The following is a 21,254-nucleotide window of genomic DNA, read 5'->3' on the forward strand; positions in this document are numbered from 1 at the left end:
GATAATCCACCCGCCTCGGCCTCCCAAGATGCAGGGATTACAGGCGTGAGCCACTGTGCCTGGCCCTGAGTTGCTTTTAACTTTCTACTATTAATTTGCAGAGCAGAAATAACTGGCTGAAAATAAACTGGAAACACATGCAAAAAATAGGTGAAAAAACCCTACAAAATTCAGACAACAGAAGAAAATGCTAGAGATACATACAAGATTCTAAATCTACTTCCTGGTTGGGCACGGTGGCTCATGCCTGTAATCCCAGCACTTTGGGAAGCTGAGGTGGATGGATCACTTGAGGTCAGGAGTTCAAGACTAGCCTGGCCAACATAGTGAAACCCCATCTCTACTAAAAACACAAAAATTAGCCGGGCATGGTGGCACTTGCTGTAATCCCAGCTACTTGGGTGGCTGAGGCAGGAGAATTGCTTGAGTTTGGGAGGCAGAGGTTGCAGTGAGCCAAGACACTCCAGCCTGCGCAACAGAGCAAGACTCCATCTCAAAAAAAGAAATAAGTAAATAAATAATAAATCTACTCCCTGATGTATTGAAAATACCAGTACTTGAGCAACTCATCACTGAAGAGCTCATTTTTGGCCAAAGTCATCTTGATCAACTGTTTTTAACCAAACTGCTTTCAGTCAAACGTCCAGGGGCAGCCTGGACTGCTCTCCTGCGTTGGACACCAGGTGAAATCCTGCCCTGTCCTTCTGAGTTCAGCCTGATGAACCCTCCTCCCTCTACCACCTTCCCTAACTGAGAGACAACCACCTCTACTGCCCACCTTAGCACCCCAGACTACGGTTTGCAATCTGCACCTCCTCCTCTGCAGCTGGGATGCGAGGGGAAAGGCCTGTGGCTCTATCATCTCTGACACACAGCTGGCACTGAACAAATTTCCAATGAGCAAATGTTTAAAGTGATATGATAATAAAAAATATATATTTTTAATAACACCTTTACAATAGTCTTGATTTCGTATCACACAATGCTACCTCAGATCTGACTGCTTTCATATTTAAGGGAGTCTTCTATGTACCCCTTAAATTCTTCACAAAATAAAATTGGGGGAGCAGGGAGTTACATGAAATAGAATGGCAAAAGGTTGACAGCTGGTCGGGCACACTGGCACATGCCTGTAACCCCAGCACTTTGGGAGGCCGAGGCAGGTAAAATCGGTTGAGTCCGGGAGTTTGAGACCAGCCTGGGCAACAGAGCAAAACCCCGTCTCTACAAAAAATACCAAATTAGTTGGGTGCAGTGGAACACACCTGCAGTCCCAGCTATTCAGGAGGCTGAGGCAGAAGAATCACTCAAGCCTGGGAGGCAAAGGTTGCAGTGAGCTGAGATCACGCCACCACACTCCAGCCTGGGCAACAAGAGCGACCCTGCCTCAAAAAAATAAGAAAATTGTAGACAGCTATAGAAGTGGGGAGATGCATAGGTGGATAAGTGGGAGTTCATTTTACTAGTCTCTCTACTTTTGTACACATTAAAAATGATCACAATAAAAAGTTTTTAAAGGGCAATTCAATTTTCCCAAAGGAAATCATGTTATTTTATCTTAGTCATGAACTTTTCAGAAAGAGTCTCATAAAGATTAAACTTACAATTTACAGCATCCCAAATTCATGTTGTATTTAATGTACATTTAATGTGCACACAGTTCACTTGGTTCTGTGAATCTACTTTGTGTCCTGTGTTCTTATTTATCATTTCTCAAAAAGATTTCCAGAGTCCTCACCCTCCTCATTTCTATTACCTATATGGGTGAGGGGGATAGACATAAAATAACAGCAAAAGGCTTCAATACTGGGCGTACTCCTGCTGCATACAAGGTGTCATGCTGGGTCTATCCCAGCCTTTTTTTTTTTTTTTTTTGAGACAGGGTCTCACTCTGTCACCCAGGCTGAAGTGCAGTGGTGGAAACTGCACTGCAGCCTCAACCTGCCGGGCTCAAGCAATCTTCCTGCCTCAGCCTCCAGCTGCCAGGCTCAGATGATCTTCCTGCCTCAGCCTCCAGCTGCTGGGCTCAAGTGATCTTCCTGCCTCAGCCTCCAGCTGCCGGGCTCAAGTGATCTTCCTGCCTCAGCCTCCAGAGTAGCTGGGACTACAGGTGTGTGCCATTATGCCGGCTAATTTTTTACATTTTTGTAGAAACGGGGTCTCCCTATGTTGCCCAGGCTGGTCTCAAATTCCTGGGCTCGAGCAATCCTCCTGCTTTAGCCTCCTAAAGTACTGGGATCATAGGCCTGAGCCACTGTGCCTGGCCCTATTCCAATCTTTATAGAAAGAAAATTCACATGACATGAACACATTCTTGCTGTCAAAAATTTTAATGACACAGATAAATCAAAATTCACCCATGACCATAATCCCTCGAAACCTTCCCCTCTCCAGAGGTAACCATGGTTAACAACTGGGTATGGTTCTTTTCAGATATATTTGAGCATATAAGGATGTAGTGGCTCATGCCTGTAATCCCAACACTGCGGGAAGCCGAGATGGGAGGATGGTTAAGCCCAGGAGGTAGAGGCTGCAGTGAGCTATGATCACACCACTGTATTCCAGCCTGGGTGGCAGAGCAAGATCCTGTCTCAAAAAAAAAAGTCAAACCCCACAACTCACCACGTTTCACATGCCTACATATAAGAGACATTAGGTAGTGGGGAGGGAGAGTAGCATGTACACAGGTCCAGTGGCAGGAAGGAACACCACAGAGTTGAGGAAATAAAAGAACAGCAGAGTAGCTGGTAAGCAGTCAGCAGGGGCTGGCAGGCCAAGCAGATGGTGGGAAACCATGGAAGAGATCCAATTTAAAAGGGTCTGGGGTATGTGGAGGTGTGAGGGGACACATGTGGGGGTCCGTGGACATGCAAGGGGACACTACCAGCTTTGTGCTTTGAAAAGATGGCTCTGGGCCAGATGAGGTGTCTCATGCCTGTAATCCCAGCACTTTGGGAGGCCAAGGCAGGTCGAATGTTTGAGCCCAGGAGTTCAAGACCAGCCTGGGCAACATAGTGAAACCCTGTGTCTAACAAAATACAAAAATTAGCCAGGCATGATGATGCACACCTGTAGTCCCAGCTATTCAGGAGGCTGAGGTGGGAGGATCAACTGAACCCAGGTTGAGGTTGCAGTAAGCCATGATCACACCACTGTACTCCAGCCTGGGCAACAGAGTGAGACCCTGTAAAAAAAAAAAAAAAAAGACTCTTCTGACTGAGGGGATGAATGAATGAAGTCAAATGGTTACATGGCATAGAAGCTGTGAAAGGAAACCTGGGCGCAGCACACAATGAATGATAGCAAACTGGGGAGCAGGCTGTGAGTGCTTCGAAGAGTAAAGGGCCTAGACTGAGGAGATGACGGGTGGATGCCCAGGAAGGCAGGAGGAAACGAGATGTCCTGAGCCCAGGGAGAAGGTATGTTAACCACGTGGTATGCTCCTGAGACATCATCAGATGAAGCCAGAAAACCATCCAGTGCACTTAACTACATGAAGGTCTCTGGTCCAGTGGGTGCGATGGGGAGGGAAGCCAAGCTGGAGAGGTATGAGGAGACATGGAGAGGGAGAAGGCCTGGAGAGGTGTATCACTTGACAAAGCGGGCTGTTAAGAAGGAGAAGGAGGAAGTACTAGCAAGAGGGGACTGTGGGATCAAAGAAGGGTCTGCAGAGAATCTAGGAAAGGGGAACAGCATCCACGAGCATGAATTTGGCAGCTCTGACCAAGGGTACAAGGGCCTTGCCCAAAGTGTGTTTGGTCTTCTTGGCAGAGGTCTCGCTAGAGTGCAGAGGGATGCACCAGGTGATGAAAGCTTCAGGCTTTAGACACTAATCATCACTAGCACTGATGGAAGCCACTGCACTTTACATTGTCACTTCATTTATGAGACAGACACTCTAGATTGAGGAGAAAATGAGGTAAGTAAGTTAGCCATGCCTAGAAACGACAGAGTCAAGGACCAAACCACCAAAAGCCAGGGTTCCTCACGTGTTGTCCAAGGATCACCCACAACAGACTCCTCTGTGTACTTGTGAAAAGTACAGACCCTTCGAGACCAGTCTGACCAACACCGAGAAACCCCGTGTCTACTAAAAATACAAAATTAGCCAGGTGTGGTGGTGCATGCCTGTAATCCCAGCTACTCAGGAGGCTGAGGCAGAAGAATGGCTTGAACCCAGGAGGCGGAGGTTGCAGTGAGCCAAGATCGCGCCACTGCACTCCAGCCTGGGCAACAAGACTGAAACTATGTTTAAAAAAAAAAAAAAAAAAAAAGTACAGACCTCTGGGCCCAGCCCTGAGCCACTAAATTACAGTTTGGGGTTTGGGGTTTTTCAGAAGTATGCAGGGGCTTTTAATGCCCACCACAAACCAGGCATCACTGCAGGAGCTGCAATCCCTCCCAACCACCACCTGTGTGCCAGGTGCACGTTCCCAAGTATGTGGGTGGCCACGGCCTCTCATCTCCAAATCCACCTTCATGGCCAGCTCATGTTACTGCAGCATTTCCACCCAGCCAGTTGGCACCATGGAAGGCTTCCTCTGTAGGGGGTGCTGGAGAGACGCTGGAGGAGCTGGGGCTTTGCTTTCTGATTCCAGCTTCCTCTGGCTCTTCCTTCCATGCATTAATTTCTTTTTTTAATTTCTGGTTTTAGAGTCCAAGGGTCTCACTGTATTACCCAGGCTGGATTCGAACTCCCAGGCTCAAGTAATCTTCCCGCCTTGGCCTCCCAAGTAGCTGGGATTACAAGTGGGATTTCATGCGCAGATCTTTTCTTTAATTTTTTGGGTGGCCAGCAACATGCAGTACCTCCCCATGGTGGCTTCTCCTGGCCCCCTATCCCAGTGAGTTTCATTAGGGCAGCCCCTCAGCAAACTGCCACTCGGCAGGCCACAGCTACATCCTCTCCAGGAAGGTGTGGATCTTGGTTCTGGCTGAGGCTCCTCCAGAGCTGCTTCTTCCTGAAGCATCAGCCCTAGGGGCAGTGGCTGCTCCCTTGAGCTGCTACTCCTGAATTCTTGAGTATTCTCTTTACTCCTTAGTAGGCAATCCTGTTGTTATTATTATTATTATTTTTAGAGACAGGGTCTCACTCTGTCACCTAGGCTGGAGTGCAATGGCACTATCACATCTCACTGCAGCCCTGACCTCCTTCCTGGGCTCAAGTGATCCTCCCATCTCAGCCTCCTGCATAGCTGGGACTACAGGTGTGAGCCACCATGCGCAGCTCCCAAACCTGTTATTATTAATCATTCTTTATAGTAAATTTTCCCTCTTCAAGTCATTGTGTGTGTTCTGACTCCTGATTGAACCTTGACTGATATATGCTACATCAGGCCACACAATGCAGATGTTACACAAGGCAGGAGAGAACCAAATCTGGGGACATAGGAAGACATTTGGCATGTGTTGTGAGATGAAAGAAAGGTAACAAAACAGCATGCACTTTATATACATATACTCTCTAAATTGTTAAAAATCTTATCTGTGGGAGCACAATTAAGTGTGTTTAGCTTTATGATATGGTCTGGCTGTGTCCCCACTCACATCTCATCTTGAATTGTAGCTCCCATAATTCCCTCATATTGTCGGAGGGACCCAGTGGGAGATAATTGAATCATGGGGCAGTTTCCCCCATACTGTTCTCGTGGTAGTGAATAAGTCTCATGAAATCTGATGGTTTTATAAGGGGAAACCCCTTTCTCTTGGTTCTCATTCTCTCTTGTCTGCCTGGTCCATGTAAGATGTGCCTTTCACCTTCTGCCATGACTGTGAGGCCTCCCCAGCCACGGGGTACTATGAGTCCATTAAACTTCTTTTTCTTGATAAGTTACCCAGTCTTGGGTATGTCTTTATCAGCAGTGTGAAAACGGACTAATGCACTTTATATATTTATGTATTTTTTTAACAGTGAGACAGTATTACTTTTGTAATTTAAAAAGAGATGCACCTTTTACATAAATCTAATATTTAAAAAATACGCCAACTGACCAACAGGTGTTTTCTGGCCCCAGGATTATGAGGCTGGCATTCTGTGTTCCCTGAGAAATGATTTACAGAAACGTTTCCCTGAGCCGGAGCAACTCTAGGGCTGCTGATAAAGCAGTTATTGGTTGTCCACTTGATGCCTGGCTCTCCTTGTCACTTCTCAAATGTGAGCCACCTCTTAGGAAACTGAAAACTTTTCCCTACCTTTGTTATAACATGCTGAATTCTCTCATTGGGATAATCAAATAGATATATGTCCACGTACTCATTCACCCAACAGATCTTTCCTAGTGGGTCACTGTGGGCCAGGTCTTTCCCCAAGCACTGGGACTAGGGAGACCCTATCCTGTCCCTACCTCTATTGCTTAAACCCAGGAGTTCAAGACCAGCCTAGCTAACATAGCAAAAAAAACAGCACCTTGTGCTTTAAAAACAACCTAATATCCAGAAGCAATTGACTGCAGAATAACTTTTCCTTTTTTTTTTTTTTTTTTTTTGAGATGGGGTTTCACTCTGTCACTCAGGCTGGGGTACAATGATGCGATCTTAGCTCACTGCAGCCTCTGCCTCCAGGGCTCAAGCAATCCTCCCACCTCAGCCTTCTGACTAGCTAGGACCACAGGCACATGCCACCATACCTGGCTACTTTTTTGTATTCTAGTAGAGATGGGATGTCCATTTTTTGTAGAGAGAGTCTATGTTGCCCAAGCTGGTCTCAAACTCCTAAGCTCAAGAGATCTACCCACCTTGGCCTCCCAAAGTACTGGGATTACAGGAGCGAGCCACCACACCCAACCTTATTTTCTTGAGACAGGGTCTCATTCTGTCACCCAGGCTGGAGTGCAATGGTGCAATCATGGCTCGCTGCAGCCCTGACCTTCCGAGCTCAAGTGATCCTCCCACCTCGCCCTTCTGAGTAGCTGGGACTGTAGGCGTGCACCACCTTGCCTGGCTAATGTTTTTATTTTTACTTTTTGTAGAGACGATGTCTCCCTGTGTTGCCCAGGCTGCTTTCAAATTCTTGAGCTCAAGGGATCCTCCAGCCTTGGCCTTCCAAAGTGCTAGGATTACAGGTGTGAGCCACCACACCTGGACCCTCATTTTCAATAAAAAATAAATTTCAATTATATTCCTAGTTAAAATTACAGAGCTACAGCATGAAGGGGCAATGGGTATGTTTTCCTAAAAATAAGCAATATTCATTATGAAAAAATGTTCTTATATTTTATAAAAATTGTGGCTTTTTTTTCCCCTACCTTTTTGTTGTGTCCGCTGTGGTGTAGGAGGGGAGCCTGGAAACCCATCCTGATGAGAAATATTTTCATCGTCTTCACTGTCCACCTCATGTAACAATGGCACCTTTTTGTTATAAAAGACAAAGGAGCAAAAAAGTGAGAAAGGTAACCTTTATATACAGCATGTCCTCCTAACAAATTCCAACATCTTTCAAACCTTCCCCACTGGGAGCTTCCTCCATGGACACTTCAGCTGCTTTCCTCAGTGACACACAAAAGGGGTATATCAGGTGGGGCTGGATGACACTTCCAGGCCCTCAGGAAAAGCTTAGGGGGCAAAGGCAACACCATTAAAGTTATGCTAAGGCCACTGAGAGCTCCACATCCCAGCCATGTTGCCAGGGCAGCTTCCCTTCCTCATCCCTGCCAGGGACCACCCAATGCCACTCCACCCTGGTACTGACACCATGTTACTAGTTTCCCCCCACCCCTTTTTTTTGAGACAGGGTCTCCTCTGTCACCCAAGCTGGAGCACAGTGGTGTGATCACAGCTCACTGCAGCCTTGACTTCCCACGTGCAAGCGATCCTCTCACTTCAGCCTCTGGAGTAGCTGGGACCACAGGCGTGCATCACCAAAACCAGGTAATTTTTTTTTTATTTTTTGTAGAGACAAGGTCTCCTTATGTTGCCCAGGTTCGTCTCAAACTCCCGGGCCCACGCGATCCTCCTGCCTCAGCCTCCCAAAATGCAGGGATTACGGATGACAGCCACTGCACCCAGCCTGTGTTAATCATTTCTATGTGGGACAAGCAGTGCTGACCTCCCCTGGGAGGACTCTCATTGAAGCCTCCTATGTTCACCAATTATGTAAGTCCACTGTAAATTTCATTTACTGCGGGACTCCCCTCTACTGACTGAGAGTAGCTCCTATATAGGTAACCATTCATGTTAGCTATATAGGAGCTGCTGAAATTTTGTTTCATCCCAACATGGCAGGGACACAGAGTTGTCCTTTAGAGAGGCCCATGGGCCAGGAATGGGACCTGCCGCTGATGAGGAGGAGACATTTCCATTGGCAAGAGCCTGGGGGTAGGGACAGAGGCTGCCTAAGAGGAAGAGAAAGAACAGTGAAGCAGGTCTTTTTTTTTTTTTTCTTTTTTTAAGACATGGTCTCACTCTGTCACCCAGGCTGGAGCGCAGTGACGCAATCATGGCTTGCAGCAGCCTTTACCTCCTGGGCTCAAGCAATCCTCCACCTCAGCCTCCCAGTAGCTAGGACTACAAGCGTATGCCACCATGCCCAGCTAATTTTTAAATTTTTTGTAGAGATGGGGTCTCAGTATGTTGTCCAGGCTGGTCTTGAACTTCTGGCCTCAAGTGATCCTCCTGCCTCGGCCTCCCAAAGGGCTGGGATTACAGGCGTGAGCCACTGCACTCGACCTGAACCAGGTGTTACATGGTAAACTGTGACTGGCGCTGTCTGGGTGGGCTGCCCTTTGGCTCTCCTGATTCTTCAGTAAAATCTTGCTTTTGTGATCAGTTTGGCTTAGCTGGGCTGCACTGCAGGCAATGGAAGGGCTGTCCCTGGGGCTGACAAGGAGGTGGTGGCAGGGACTAGCAAGACGCCCATGAGAAGGGGCATTTCAGAGTAAGAGCTAAGGCTGCTACGTCCACCTGTCTCTGTGGACATGGTTCCAAGGTGACCTGGCTCAAGAGAAGCAAACAGGTCTCCCAAGATACTCATGATTTGAAGAAAGAAAAAGTAAATGGCCCCATACTTTTTTTTTTTTTTAATACAGACAGGATCTCACTATGGTGTCCAGGCCAGTCTTGAACTCCTGTCCTCAAATGATCCTACCACCTCCACCTCCCAAAGTGGTGGGATTATAGGTGTGAGCCACCACGCACGGCCGACCTCAAGCTTTTTTATCTCCCAGGAACAAACTTCCTTGTTCAACCTGTCAAAAATATTTTAAGTGACTCACTATTCTCATGGAAATGTGAAATAGGTAAGATGACTTAAAAAGCATTAGGGGCCAGGTGCGGTGGCTCACATCTATAATCCCAGCACTTTGGGAGGCCAAGGCAGGCGGATCACCTGGAGTCAGGAGTTCAAGACCAGCCTGATCAACATGGAGAAACCTTGTCTCTACTAAAAATATAAAATTAGCCAGGTGTGGTGGCACATGCCTGTAATCCCAGCTACTCAGGAGGCTGAGGCAGGAGAATTGCTTGAACCCAGGAGGCGGAGGTTGCAGTGAGCAGAAATTGTGCCATTGCACTCCAGCCTGGGCAATAAGAGTGAAACTCTGCCCCCTTCACCCCCACAAAAAAAGCATTAAGAAGATGCTCAATATGGACAACCGTTTGGCAGTATCTACTGGTACTAAAGCTGATGGTACATATGCCCTATGACCATACATATACCATTCCTCAGTATATACCCACCAGAAATACACAAATATGTACATCAAGGGACACATCGCCAAATGTTCACAGCAGCACTATTCCTAAGAGTCCCAAACTGGAACCAATCAAGTCTCTGTCATCAGTAAAATGAATAATTGAGTGGCACCGTTGTACAGTAAAATATACAGCAATGAGAACAAACCCGCCCCTGCTATACACAATAACTGAAGACTCCCAAACTCCAAATAATGCATATCGTCCAATTAAATGCATGTAAATTTTCAGAACAGGCAAAGCTAATCTCAGGTTATTTTTAAAGATTAAAGCTAATCTTGGCAATGGTTAACTCTGTGGGAAGTAGTGACTAAGAAGAAGGGGGATTTCTAGGGTATAAGTAATTTTTTTTTTTAATCTGAGTGGTGGCTACTTTTTGAAAATGTATCGAAATGTACACTTATGATTTACTCACTTCTTGTGTATATTTTATATATCAATAAATAAGTCTACTAAAAACATACCTTCATAAAGAATTTGTGATACTTTATATAAACATACTTTAAAAGGCTTGGCTGGGCGCAATGGCTCACGCCAGTAATCCCAACACTTTGGGAGGATCACCTGAGGTCAGGAGTTCGAGACCATCCTGGCCAACATGATGAAACCCAATCTCTACTAAAAATACAAAAATTTGCTGGGCATGGTGGCAGGCACCTGTAGTCCCAGCTACTTGGGAGGCTGAGGCAGGAGAATCACTTGAACCCAGGAGGCAGAGGTTGCAGTGAACCAAGATTGCACCACTACATTCCAGCCTGGGCGACAGAGCAAGACTCTGTCTCAAAAGAAATAAACAACAAAAAAAAATTATATACACACACACACACACACACACACACACACACACAACTACAGTTGTTTACTTAAACTTGTAGTAAAAGAATAAAAACACAAACTTCCAGGATGCACTCCAAATCCAAGAAAAGATGAGTTTCCAAGGAGGGAGTGGGGTTAGGGGACAAGGCAACATCAACCCTAATGGTAACATTTTATTATGTATTATTTTCTACTTTTCACATGTTAAAGTTTAAAAATTTTCCTACTACACATGGCTCCTAAAGCCACCCTAACAGACTTGCCTAAAAACACAAAATATCTGTCCTTCTAGCAAGGAAAGAGTCTCTGTAGGTCACTGTATCTCTTTCTTCCAAGGGAAATATTGTAGCAAGCTTTCCCTCTAGAACAGTGGAGAGATATGACTCTATGTGTAACATCGGTACAAAATAACCAGCCGGCAAGTGTGCGGGTGAGGAGCAGTGGGACTGATTCTGAGCCCTGCAGAGCTCGACAGGAGCACAGTTGTCCATATTGGCTCTGGGCAGTGTCTGCCTATTCCAGAGCTGCTTGCTATGAGAAGCCTAATTCTATGTGTGAAAGTCTGTATATGTGGGAAAATGATGGTGAGTTCATGAAACAGCCACATAAGGATCCCTCAAAATAAGCTCCTGAAGACCATTTAAAATGTATTTTAGGGCCAGGGGCATTGGCTTATGCCTGTAATCCGAACACTTTGGGAGCCCGAAGCAAGAGGATTGCTTAAGCCCAGGAGTTCAAGGCCAGTCTGGCTAACATAACAAGACCCTGGCCCTATAGAAAAAAAAAAAAAAAAAGCCAGTTGTGGTGCCGCGTGCCTAAAGCCCCAGCTACTCGGGAGGCTGAGGTGGGAGGATCACTTGAGCCCAGGAGGAGGTGGCTATAATGAGCTATGATCGTGCCACTGCACTCCAGCCTGGGGACAGTGAGACCCCCATCTCAATTTAAAAAAAAAAAGTGTTTTAATATAGTAGGGGCTAATTAATATACATATAATCAATACCGGTGTAGCTTAATGCTGCTGGTCTATATGTACAGACACTATGAATAACACATTATAATGATGGTGAAAAAAGGAAAAAGGGGCTAGGCACAGTGGCTCACACCTGTAATCCAGGTACTTTGAAAGGCTGAGGCAGGCGGATCGCTTGAGGTCAGTTCAAGACCAGCCTAGGCAACATGGAGAAACCCTGTCTCTACAAAAAGCACAAAAAATAGCCAGGCATGGTGGTGTGTGTCTGTAGTCCCAGCTACTTGGGAGGCTGAGGTGGGAGGATCACTTGAGTCCAGGAGGTTGAGGCTACAGTGAGCTATAATGGTGCCACTGCACTCCAGCCTGGAGGACAGAGCAAGACTCTGTCTCAAAAAAAAAAAAAAAAAAGAAAAGAAAAAGAAAAGAAATGAAAAGAAAGAAAAAGATAAAGGAAAAAGGGATATGGTGCTATATTTTGCCATTAAAGAAATGTCATTATCTAGTTTCCAAAACCCTGGGAGCAGTTTAAAAATCGGGATTCACAGAGCAGCTGGCAGTGGAGAAGTATGTTTCCTTGAATCTCTCTGTGTGCAGTGCCCTGATGTGTGACAGGGCAATGAAGGGAATTCCTCAACGAGTCAGTGGGGGTCAGCTAAGATAAATGCACACAGGAGTTAGAAACGGGAGCGCTCATAGTAAGCACTCAAAGCACGTCAGCTCCCATTGAGACACGCATGACGATCTTCCCCGTCAGGCATGAATTTAAAGAAAGGCTGCAGTGTGCAAAATGATACCATAAAAGTGATAGGAAATTTAGCTTCCAAGGTCAAAGAAAAGAACAAGATTGCTAAGCTGTGAATGGAAGTCCACATTAACAATATGAAGATGTTAATCTTTGTTTTCGCAAGATAAAGGAAAGAAGTTTATGTTTTAATCTAACCAGATAGAAATGAGGCTGGACACGTTTAAAAAAATAAGCCCCAAAGCAAATGCTATCAAATGCAGAATAGAGAGAAGAAATCCTTAGCAATGCACTAATTTACCAAAAGTTAACATCAGGGTGAATGTCAAGAAGAAAACTGGGAACGTAGAAAACACCTGATTTCTGTGTGGCACAGCGTACAGGTCATCACTGTGGCCTCCTCTGTCCTCCCGGGCACTGACATCCCCCAATTCCTTGCCGCTGGATGACAGCTGAGTTTCAATGTCCTCTTCGTCCCCATAGTCCAGTGTTTCAAAGGATGGCAAAGAAGATCTTCTTCCCATCTCACTCTGCCAATTTGGTCTGTGTTAGAACATTCATGGGGAAAACAAACAAAAAGTCACTTAACACTTGACACTGATAAATATCTTTTTTTTTTTTTTTTTTTTTGAGACAGAGTCTCGCTCTGTTGCCCAGGCTGGAGTGCAGTGGCGCAATCTCGGCTCACTGCAAGCTCCGCCTTGTGGGTTCACACCATTCTCCTGCCTCAGCCTCGCAAGTAGCTGGGACTACAGGCGCCTGCCACCACGCCTGGCTAATTTTTTTTTTTTTGTATTTTTAGTACAGATGGGGTTTCACCGTGTTAGCCACAGTGGTCTCGATCTCCTGACCTCGTGATCCGCCCGCCTCGGCCTCCCAAAGTGCTGGGATTACAGGCGTGAGCCACCGTGCCCGGCCAATATCATGTATTAAATGCACGGCCTCCAAGTCCTTACCATAAATGTGTGATACTGCAAAGTACACAGAAGCTAAAAGATTAAATTTTCCACCGTCCCATCTCTTTGTACACTTGGCATATCCTTCTAGTTTCTGTTTTTAGAGTTACTGCATACATATACAATTTGTCTTGTTATGAATAAGGGTTTTTTTTTTTTTTTTTTTTTTTTTTTTTTTTTTTTTTTTTGAGACAGGGTCTCACTCTGTCTCCCAGGCTGGAGTGAAGTGGTGCAATCATGGTTCACTGTAGCCTCAATCTCTCTGGGCTCAGGTGATCCTCCAATCTCAGCCTCCCAATAGCTGGGACTAACCAAGCCCAGCTAGTTTTTGTATTTTTTGTAGAGACGGGGTTTCACCATGTTGTCCAGGCTGGTCTTGAACTCCTTGGCTCAAGGGATCCGCCTGCCTCAGCCTCCTAAAGTGCTAGGACTACAGGCATGAGCCACTGAGCCCAGCCTGTTGTTATTATTATTGTTATTATTATTTTGAGACAGAGTCTCACTCTGTCACCCAGGATGGAGTATAGTAGTGCAATCTTGGCTTACTGCAACCTCTGCCTCCCGGGTTCAAGTGATTCTCCTGCCTCAGCCTCCTGAGTAGCTGGGATTACAGGCACTCGCCACCACACCTGGCTAATTTTTCTATTTTTAGTAGAGATGGGGTTTCACCATGTTGGCCAGGATGGTCTCAAACTCCTGACCTCAAATGATCTGCCCACCTCGGCCTCCCAAAGTGGTGGGATTACAGGCCTGAGCCACCGTGCCTGGCCCAAGCCTGCTATTAATAAGTATTTTTATTTTTTAAATTGAGACAGGGTCTCATTCTGCCACACAGGCTGGAATGCAGAGGTGCAATCTTGGCTTACTGCAGCATCCACCTCCCCAGCTCAAGTGATCCTCCTACCTCAGCCTCCCGAGTAGCTGGGACTAGAGATGCACTCCACCATACCCAGCTAATTTTTTGTTTGTTTGTTTATTTGTATTTTTAGTAGAGAAGGGGTTTCGCCATGTTGCCCAGGCTGGTCTCAAACTCCAGAGCTGAAGAGATCCACCCACCTCAACCTCCCAAAGTGTTGGGATTACAGGTATGATCCACTGTCCCCAGCCTATTAATAAGTTTTTATAGTCAACATTTTAAAAGGTAGGAATCCACTAGATATACCAGCTTAACCAGCCATTTTCCTTGCTTAGGTGGGGTTTTTTTCCTTCACTTTCCATTGTTATAGATAACCCTGTAATAAACATCTGTGTGCAGATAACCCCTACTGTATTTAAGGTTACTCACATAAAACAAACTGCCATAGAGTAAATTCTTTTTTTCTTTATCTTTTTTATTTGAGATGGAGTCTCGCTCTGTCACCCAGGCTGGAGTGTGGTGGCGCGATCTCAGTGCACTGCCACCTCCGCTTCCCGCGTTCAAGTGATTCTCCTGCCTCAGCCTCCCGAGTAGCTGGGACTACAGGCGCCTGCCACCATGCCTGGCTAATTTTTGTATTTTTAGTAGACATGGGGTTTCACCACATTGGCCAGGCTGGTCTTGAACTCCTGACCTCAAGTGATACGCCCGCCTCAGCCTCAAAAAGTGCTGGGATTACAGGCGTGAGCCACTGTGTCCGGCCCATACAGTAAATTCTTGAGTCAAATGGTGTGAACATTTTGTGTCTACATACATACTGCACAAAATCATTTCTCCAAGCTATAAATACACTGGTAATAATTTTCTAAAACTTGCCAAAACAACTTAAAACCCACTGTCTAAATTTGCATTTGTTACTGAGACTGAATGTTTTTCCATATACTTGTGTTCAGGTCCTTTGTCTGTTTTACTTCTGGTATGTCCATTCCAATTTGGTTCTTTTTTTTTTTTTTGAGATGGAGTCTCGCTCTGTCCCCCAGGCTGGAGTGCAGTGGCTCCATCTCGGCTCACTGCAAGCTCCACCTCCCGGGTTCATGCCATTCTCCTGCCTCAGCCTCCTGAGTAGCTGGGACTACAGGCGCCCGCCACCACGCCAGCTAATTTTTTGTATTTTTAGTAGAGACAGGGTTTCACCATGTTGGCCAGGATGGTCTCGATCTGCTGACCTCGTAATCTGTCCATCTCGGCCTCCCAAAGTGCTGGGATTACAGGCGTGAGCCACCACACCCGGCCTGTTTTTTCATTTTTTTGTTTGTTTGTTTTTTTTTTTTGAGACAGGGTCTCACTCTGTCATCCAGGGTGGAGTGAAGTGACAAGATCATAGCTTACTGCAACTTTGACCTCCTGGGCTCAAGTGATCCTCCTGCCTCAGCCTCCCAAGCAACTGGGACTACAGGTGAGCAACACCATGCCAGGATGATTTTTGTATTTTTTTGTAGAGATGGGGGTCTCACTTTGTTGCCCAGGCTGGTCTCAAACTCCTGATCTCAAGCAGTCCTCCCAACTCAGCCTCTCAAAGTGCTGGGATTACAGGTGTGAACCACCACACTTGACTTCCATTCCAATTTGAAATTACTAAAATTAATCTACTAAAATTAAAGTCCTCACTTTGCTTTTACTATAAATGTTTTTTCTGTTCTATTAATATTATTTTGCTTATATAAATTTCTTAAACATAGAAGCGATTAAAAAGGTTTTTTTACTTTCTAAATTCTTGGTGTAAAAGCAAATAGCAGTCATATCCCTGAAGAGGTGTGATAAGACTGGATATTGGATTTCATAGTCTTATTTGTGTGTCTATAGAGTATAGTCCTTCATTCATTAGGAATTTATTTTAGTGTATGACTTAGGCGAGGCTCAAAGCTGATTTCTAATACTGCTAATCAATATAGCACTGAATCCTTTCCTTCCCCTTTGAGCTGTGGGACAGGCTTTATTAAAGATTCAGTATGCTTGTAGAAACACTACGTTCACCTCAGGGCATTCCTGGGCACCTCTGTATCACTCAACTAGTCCTACACTGTTCTTGCTACTTTATCTATACGTTTTAAAATATGACAGGGCTGGGCACAATGGCTTTTTATTGCATCAATTGAGGGGTAGCTGTTGGGATGTTCGTGGTTAAAATATAATTTCTGGGCTCTGACTGGGTTGCTCTTTAGTCTCTTGTTTTTAGGGTTTGGCAAGGGTAGGTTTACCTAGGTTGATGGAAAAGTCAGAGATGGGGTGGTTGTGGATTTAATCGGAAATAGTTCTTGAAATTGAGTGTATGTGCGTGCATGAGCATGGCTCACACCTATAATCCCAGCACTTTGGGAGGCCAAGGAGAGAGGATCTCTTGAAGCTAGAAGTTCAAGTCCAGCCTGGGTAACATCAGGAAACCCTGTCTCTACAAAATAAAAATAAAAATTAGCCTGGGCTGGGCACAGTGGTTCACGCCTGTCATCCCAGCACTTTGGGAGGTCAAGGTGGGCAGATCGCTTGAGGCCAGGAGTTTGAGACCAGCCTGGCCAACATGGTGAAACCCTGTCTCTACTAAAAATACAAAAATTAGCCAGGTGTAGTGGCGCACAACTGTAGTCCCAGCTACTCTGGAGGCTGAGGCAGGAGAATTGCTAAAACTGAAGAGGCAAAGGTTGCGGTGAGCCGAGATCATGCCACTGCACTCCACCCTGAGTGACAGAGCAAGACTCTGGTTCAAAAATAAATAAATAAATATAAAAACAAATAAATAAATTAGCCAAGCACGGTAGCAAGCATCTGTGGTACCAGCTTCTTGGGAGGCTAAGGCAGGAGAATCACTTGACCCCAGGAAGAGGAGGTTGCAGTGAGCCATGATTGTGCCATTGCACTCCAGCCTGTGCAACAGAATGAGATCCTGTGTCAAAACAAAACAAAAAAATCCCCCCGCCAAAAAATAAAATACAATGGGGATAGTCCAGCACTCCTGTGGGTCAGACCATCTCCTCTGATGGTCTTACGTGCTTATTTTTTCCACTGAATTTTAGAACCATTTACTCATTTTTAGTTTTTACTCAGCCAAAGTATAATGCTTACCAGGAAAAAAAAAAAAGGTTAAATTCAAATATCTCAAAATGGTAGCAATATTTTTGGCCAAAACAAAAATAAAAACAAGCCCTAGAAGGAAATACATTAAGTATTTATATAATACTAATAGTAGGAAGGGTCTTACTAAATTTACAATTATTACAGAAAATGTAAAGAAAAATGGATAGATTTTACTAAATATAAAATACAGAATATTTAATGTATCAAAAAAGCCTACACAGGCCAGGCATAGTGGCTCACACTTGTAATCCCGGCACTTTGGGAGGCCAAGGTGGGCGGATCACCAGAGGTCAGGAGTTACAGACCGGCCAACGTGGTGAAATCTCATCTCTACTAAAAATACAAAAATTAGCCGGGAGAGGTGGCACATGCCTGTAATCCCAGCTACTCAGGAGACTGAGGCAGGAGAATCGCTTGAATCCAGGAGGCAGAGGTTGCAGTGAGCCAGGATTGCACCACTGCCCTCCAGCCTGGGCAACAGAGTGAGACTCTGTCTCAAAAAAGTCAACCCAACACAAAGGTGAATGTACGTGACAATTAAAAAGGCAAATGTGGCCAGGCGTGGTGGCTCACGTTTGTAATCCCAGCACTTTGGGAGGCCGAGGCGGGTGGATCACCTGAGGTCGGGAGTTCAAGACCAGCCTGACCAACATGGAGAAACCCCGTCTCTACTAAAAATACAAAAATTAGCCAGGTGTGGTGGCGTGTGCCTGTAGTCTCAGCTACTCAGGAGGCTGAGGCAGGAGAATGGCTTGAACCCAGGAGGCGGTGGTTGCAGTGAGCCAAGATTGTGCCATTGTGCTCTAGTCTGGGCAACAAGAGTGAAATTCTGTCTCAAAACAAAACAAAACAAAACAAAACAAAAAAACAGACAAATGTGATCGTGGATCCCTACTCCCATCCCTGCCCCATGCACCCTTAGAGACCTCCAGTGTCTTCCCACCACTCCAAAGGCAGACACCAACCCTCTAAACAGGACACCAAAGGCACCCCCAGCCTGGCCCCTGCCCACTCCTCCAGCCCCATCTCGCATCCCAAACATCCTCTTTCCACTGCCATCTGTGTCACACTCCCTCGTCTCTGTCTGGAAAGCTCATCCCAGCCCCACAAAGATCATGCCTAGCCCTTGAGCTGTTCCTAGATGATTCCTGTACATCCTAAGCTCTCCCCTTGACCCTCTCTTCCTCAGGAGGAAAGCTTCCTGACCCCCTAGCCCTGTGTCAGCTCAAAGCCAGGACAAGCAACAAAGGAAAAGATGATGAAGAAAAAAGGCTAAACTGCAGCTGCCAAGAAGATCAAATTAATGTGAATGTCCAGAGATACACGTGAGAGGTAAGGAGGGACCACTCTCACTGTTTAGGTTGCTGCACAAAGAAACTTACTAAGGGCTGGAAGCAGCGCTGAATTCATTAGCTCTGTGCCGCTGTGAAAATGGCCAGGACCCATACAAGTCAATATCTAACAAGATCCACTATGGAGGAAATCCAGATCGCAGAGCAATTAGGTTGCTGGACAGTGTCCGTTTGACATTGGTGATGAAAACCCAGTGACTAAGACTCTAGTCATAAATACATGCATGAGCACCCACGCACCCACACAGGTACACATGCACACACATGTACGCATGCACACATACACGTAGAGACCAGGCTGAGCCTGCCCCTCTTCCACTCTCAGAGGAAGCAGAGGCGGCGATCTGGTACCTACCGAGGCCTCAGCTGTGAGGTGGTGGCATAGGGCTCGATGAAGCTGTCCTGTTCAACACTGCTCACATCACTCTCAGACCGGGATCTCTGGCGAGGCTGAGGAATAGCAACCGTCCGCCCAGTCAATGTTGTTGCCAGAATGGCTGCTGCCAGAGCAGATCTGCGGACAAAAACATCCCATGGAGACAGTGAGACATGAACATTCCAGGTGAATGCTGAACAAGGTACACAAACTCATCAAGGCTTACCTTCTTCTGGACAGTGTTGACTGAGCATTTACTCTGCACCCATCATCTACCGCAGGCCATCAGACAATCTCATTTGATTCTCACACAACTGTATGACTACATATTATTGTCATCCCATTTTCCATAGAAATTAAATGACTTGTAAAGATTACCTAGCCAATAGGAGGTAGAACAGGGCCTCTAATCCAGGCAGACACAAAAGCCTACATTCAAGTAGTTTTCTTATTAGAATGGAAGATCAGAATGGAAAAAGAAAATGAGACATAGAAAGACTAAAATATTTAAAAGGGGACTTTAAAAATACTTGCGAATTACTCAGGAATATTTTACAGGAAAGTTAGAGTAAACAGATTTACCCTCCTGCCTAAAAAAGTAAAACAAGGCCAGGCGCGGTGGCTCATGCTTATAATCCCAGCACTTTGGGAGGCCGAGGTGGGTGGATCACGAGGTCAGGAGATCGAGACCAGCCTGGCTAACACGGTGAAACCTCATCTCTACTAAAAATACAAAAAAATTAGCCAGGTGTGGTGGCACGCACCTGTAATCCCAGCTACTCAGGAGACTGAGGCAGGAGAATCGGTTGAACCCGGGAGGTGGAGGTTACTATGAGCCTACATTGCACTACTGCACTCCAACCTGGGCAACAGAGCAAGTCTCCATCTCAAAAAAAAAAAAAATAGTAAAACAAAACAAAACACCACCGTCCCAGCTTGCTGCCTAGGAAAATTTCCAGGTCACAGCACAGGGAGGAGGAATGGGTGGAGCCAGGCAGACTCCCTGAGTTGTAGAGATGGAGCTGAGAGAATGTGTAGGATAGAGTGCCGGAAAGGAGAGAACTGCACAGAGAGAACGAGGAGATCTGCAGAAGGTCCCCTAGTTTCAGCGGGATACAGTGCAGCACACAAGTGTGAGGAAATTACCAGACAGTGGAGGAAGAACCATTCACCAGGATCAGAGGAGCAGTGCCAGGTGCTTACATACAGCCCAAGACGGCAGCTGCTCCCACCAGGAAGACTGGAGAAACCTATCATTCACAAGATGCTGGGTGCAGCACTCAGAAAGGTCTGGCCTGGGTACTGGGGAATAATTAGCCCTGGCTGGGCACTGCTCCACACCCCACCTAACAAATCATATAAGAAAGACCTGGCCAGGCACAGTGGCTCACATCTGTAATCCCAGCACTTTGGGAGGCTGAGGAGGGCGGATCATGAGGTCAAGAGATGGAGACCATCCTGGCCAACATGGTGAAACCCCGTTTCTACTAAAAATACAAAAATTAGCTGGGTGTGGTGGCACGCGCCTATAGTTCCAGCTACTCGGGAGGCTGAGGCAGGAGAATTGCTTGAACCCAGGAGGCGGATGTTGCAGTGAGCTGAGATCACGCCACTATACTCCAGCCTGGTGACAAGGCAAGACTCTGTCTCAAAAAAAAAAAAAAAAAAAAGACCCAAAAGATCTGTTTCCAAGAAATTGAACTGCATCCCAGAACAAAGGTCAAGATATTTTAAGGAATACAAAACTATCCAGCACTCAAGGTAAAATTCACAACAAGATCTTATATCCACTTAGATAAGTAGGCATGCAAAGAGACAGCAAACCATGACCTATAATGAAGACAACCATCAACTGAAACCCACTAAGAACAGAACACATATGTTAGAATTGGCAGAAAAGCACATTCAGATAGTTATTACAGCTGTATTTCATATAATCAAAAAGCCAAGTAGAGACATGGACAATTACAAAAAGATCCGAACTTCATGAGATAAAAATGACAACATCAGAGATAGAAAGTATACTGGATGGGATTAACAGATTATATGTTGCAGAAGATCAGTAAAATTAAAGGCAAAAACAACCGAAAACAACCAAAATGAAATGGAGATGGAAAAAAAATTTTTTTAAAGAGCATCAATCAGGCCGGGCACGGTGGCTCACGCCTGTAATCCCAGCACTTTGGGAGGCCGAGGCGGGCGGATTACGAGGTCAGGAGATCAAGACCATCCTGGCTAAAACGGTGAAACCCCGTCTCTACCAAAAATACAAAAAAAAAAAAAAAATTAGGTGGGCGTGGTGGCGGGCGCCTGTAGTCCCAGCTACTTGGGAGGCTGAGGCAGGAGAATGGCGTGAACCTGGGAGGTGGA

The 21,254-nt window shown here is 45.8% G+C and overlaps 1 protein-coding gene across 5 annotated transcripts in view; it reads right to left on the reverse strand.

Annotated features, from left to right (window-relative positions):
- CEP89 (centrosomal protein 89) overlaps nt 1-21,254 on the reverse strand; it is a 93,987-nt gene that overhangs the window by 62,265 nt on the left and 10,468 nt on the right. For all 5 annotated transcript variants that reach the window (XM_063801481.1, XM_024351927.3, XM_024351929.3 and 2 more), the window contains exons 3-5: nt 18,864-19,022; nt 12,572-12,758; nt 7,245-7,347 (exon numbers count right to left, since the gene is read on the reverse strand). In XM_063801481.1, the coding sequence (XP_063657551.1) occupies nt 7,245-7,347; nt 12,572-12,758; nt 18,864-19,022 (449 nt within the window). The remainder of the gene's footprint in view (nt 1-7,244; nt 7,348-12,571; nt 12,759-18,863; nt 19,023-21,254) is intronic.

This window comes from Pan troglodytes, chromosome 20 (assembly GCF_028858775.2).
Source record: "Pan troglodytes isolate AG18354 chromosome 20, NHGRI_mPanTro3-v2.0_pri, whole genome shotgun sequence".
Lineage (NCBI taxonomy): Eukaryota > Metazoa > Chordata > Mammalia > Primates > Hominidae > Pan > Pan troglodytes.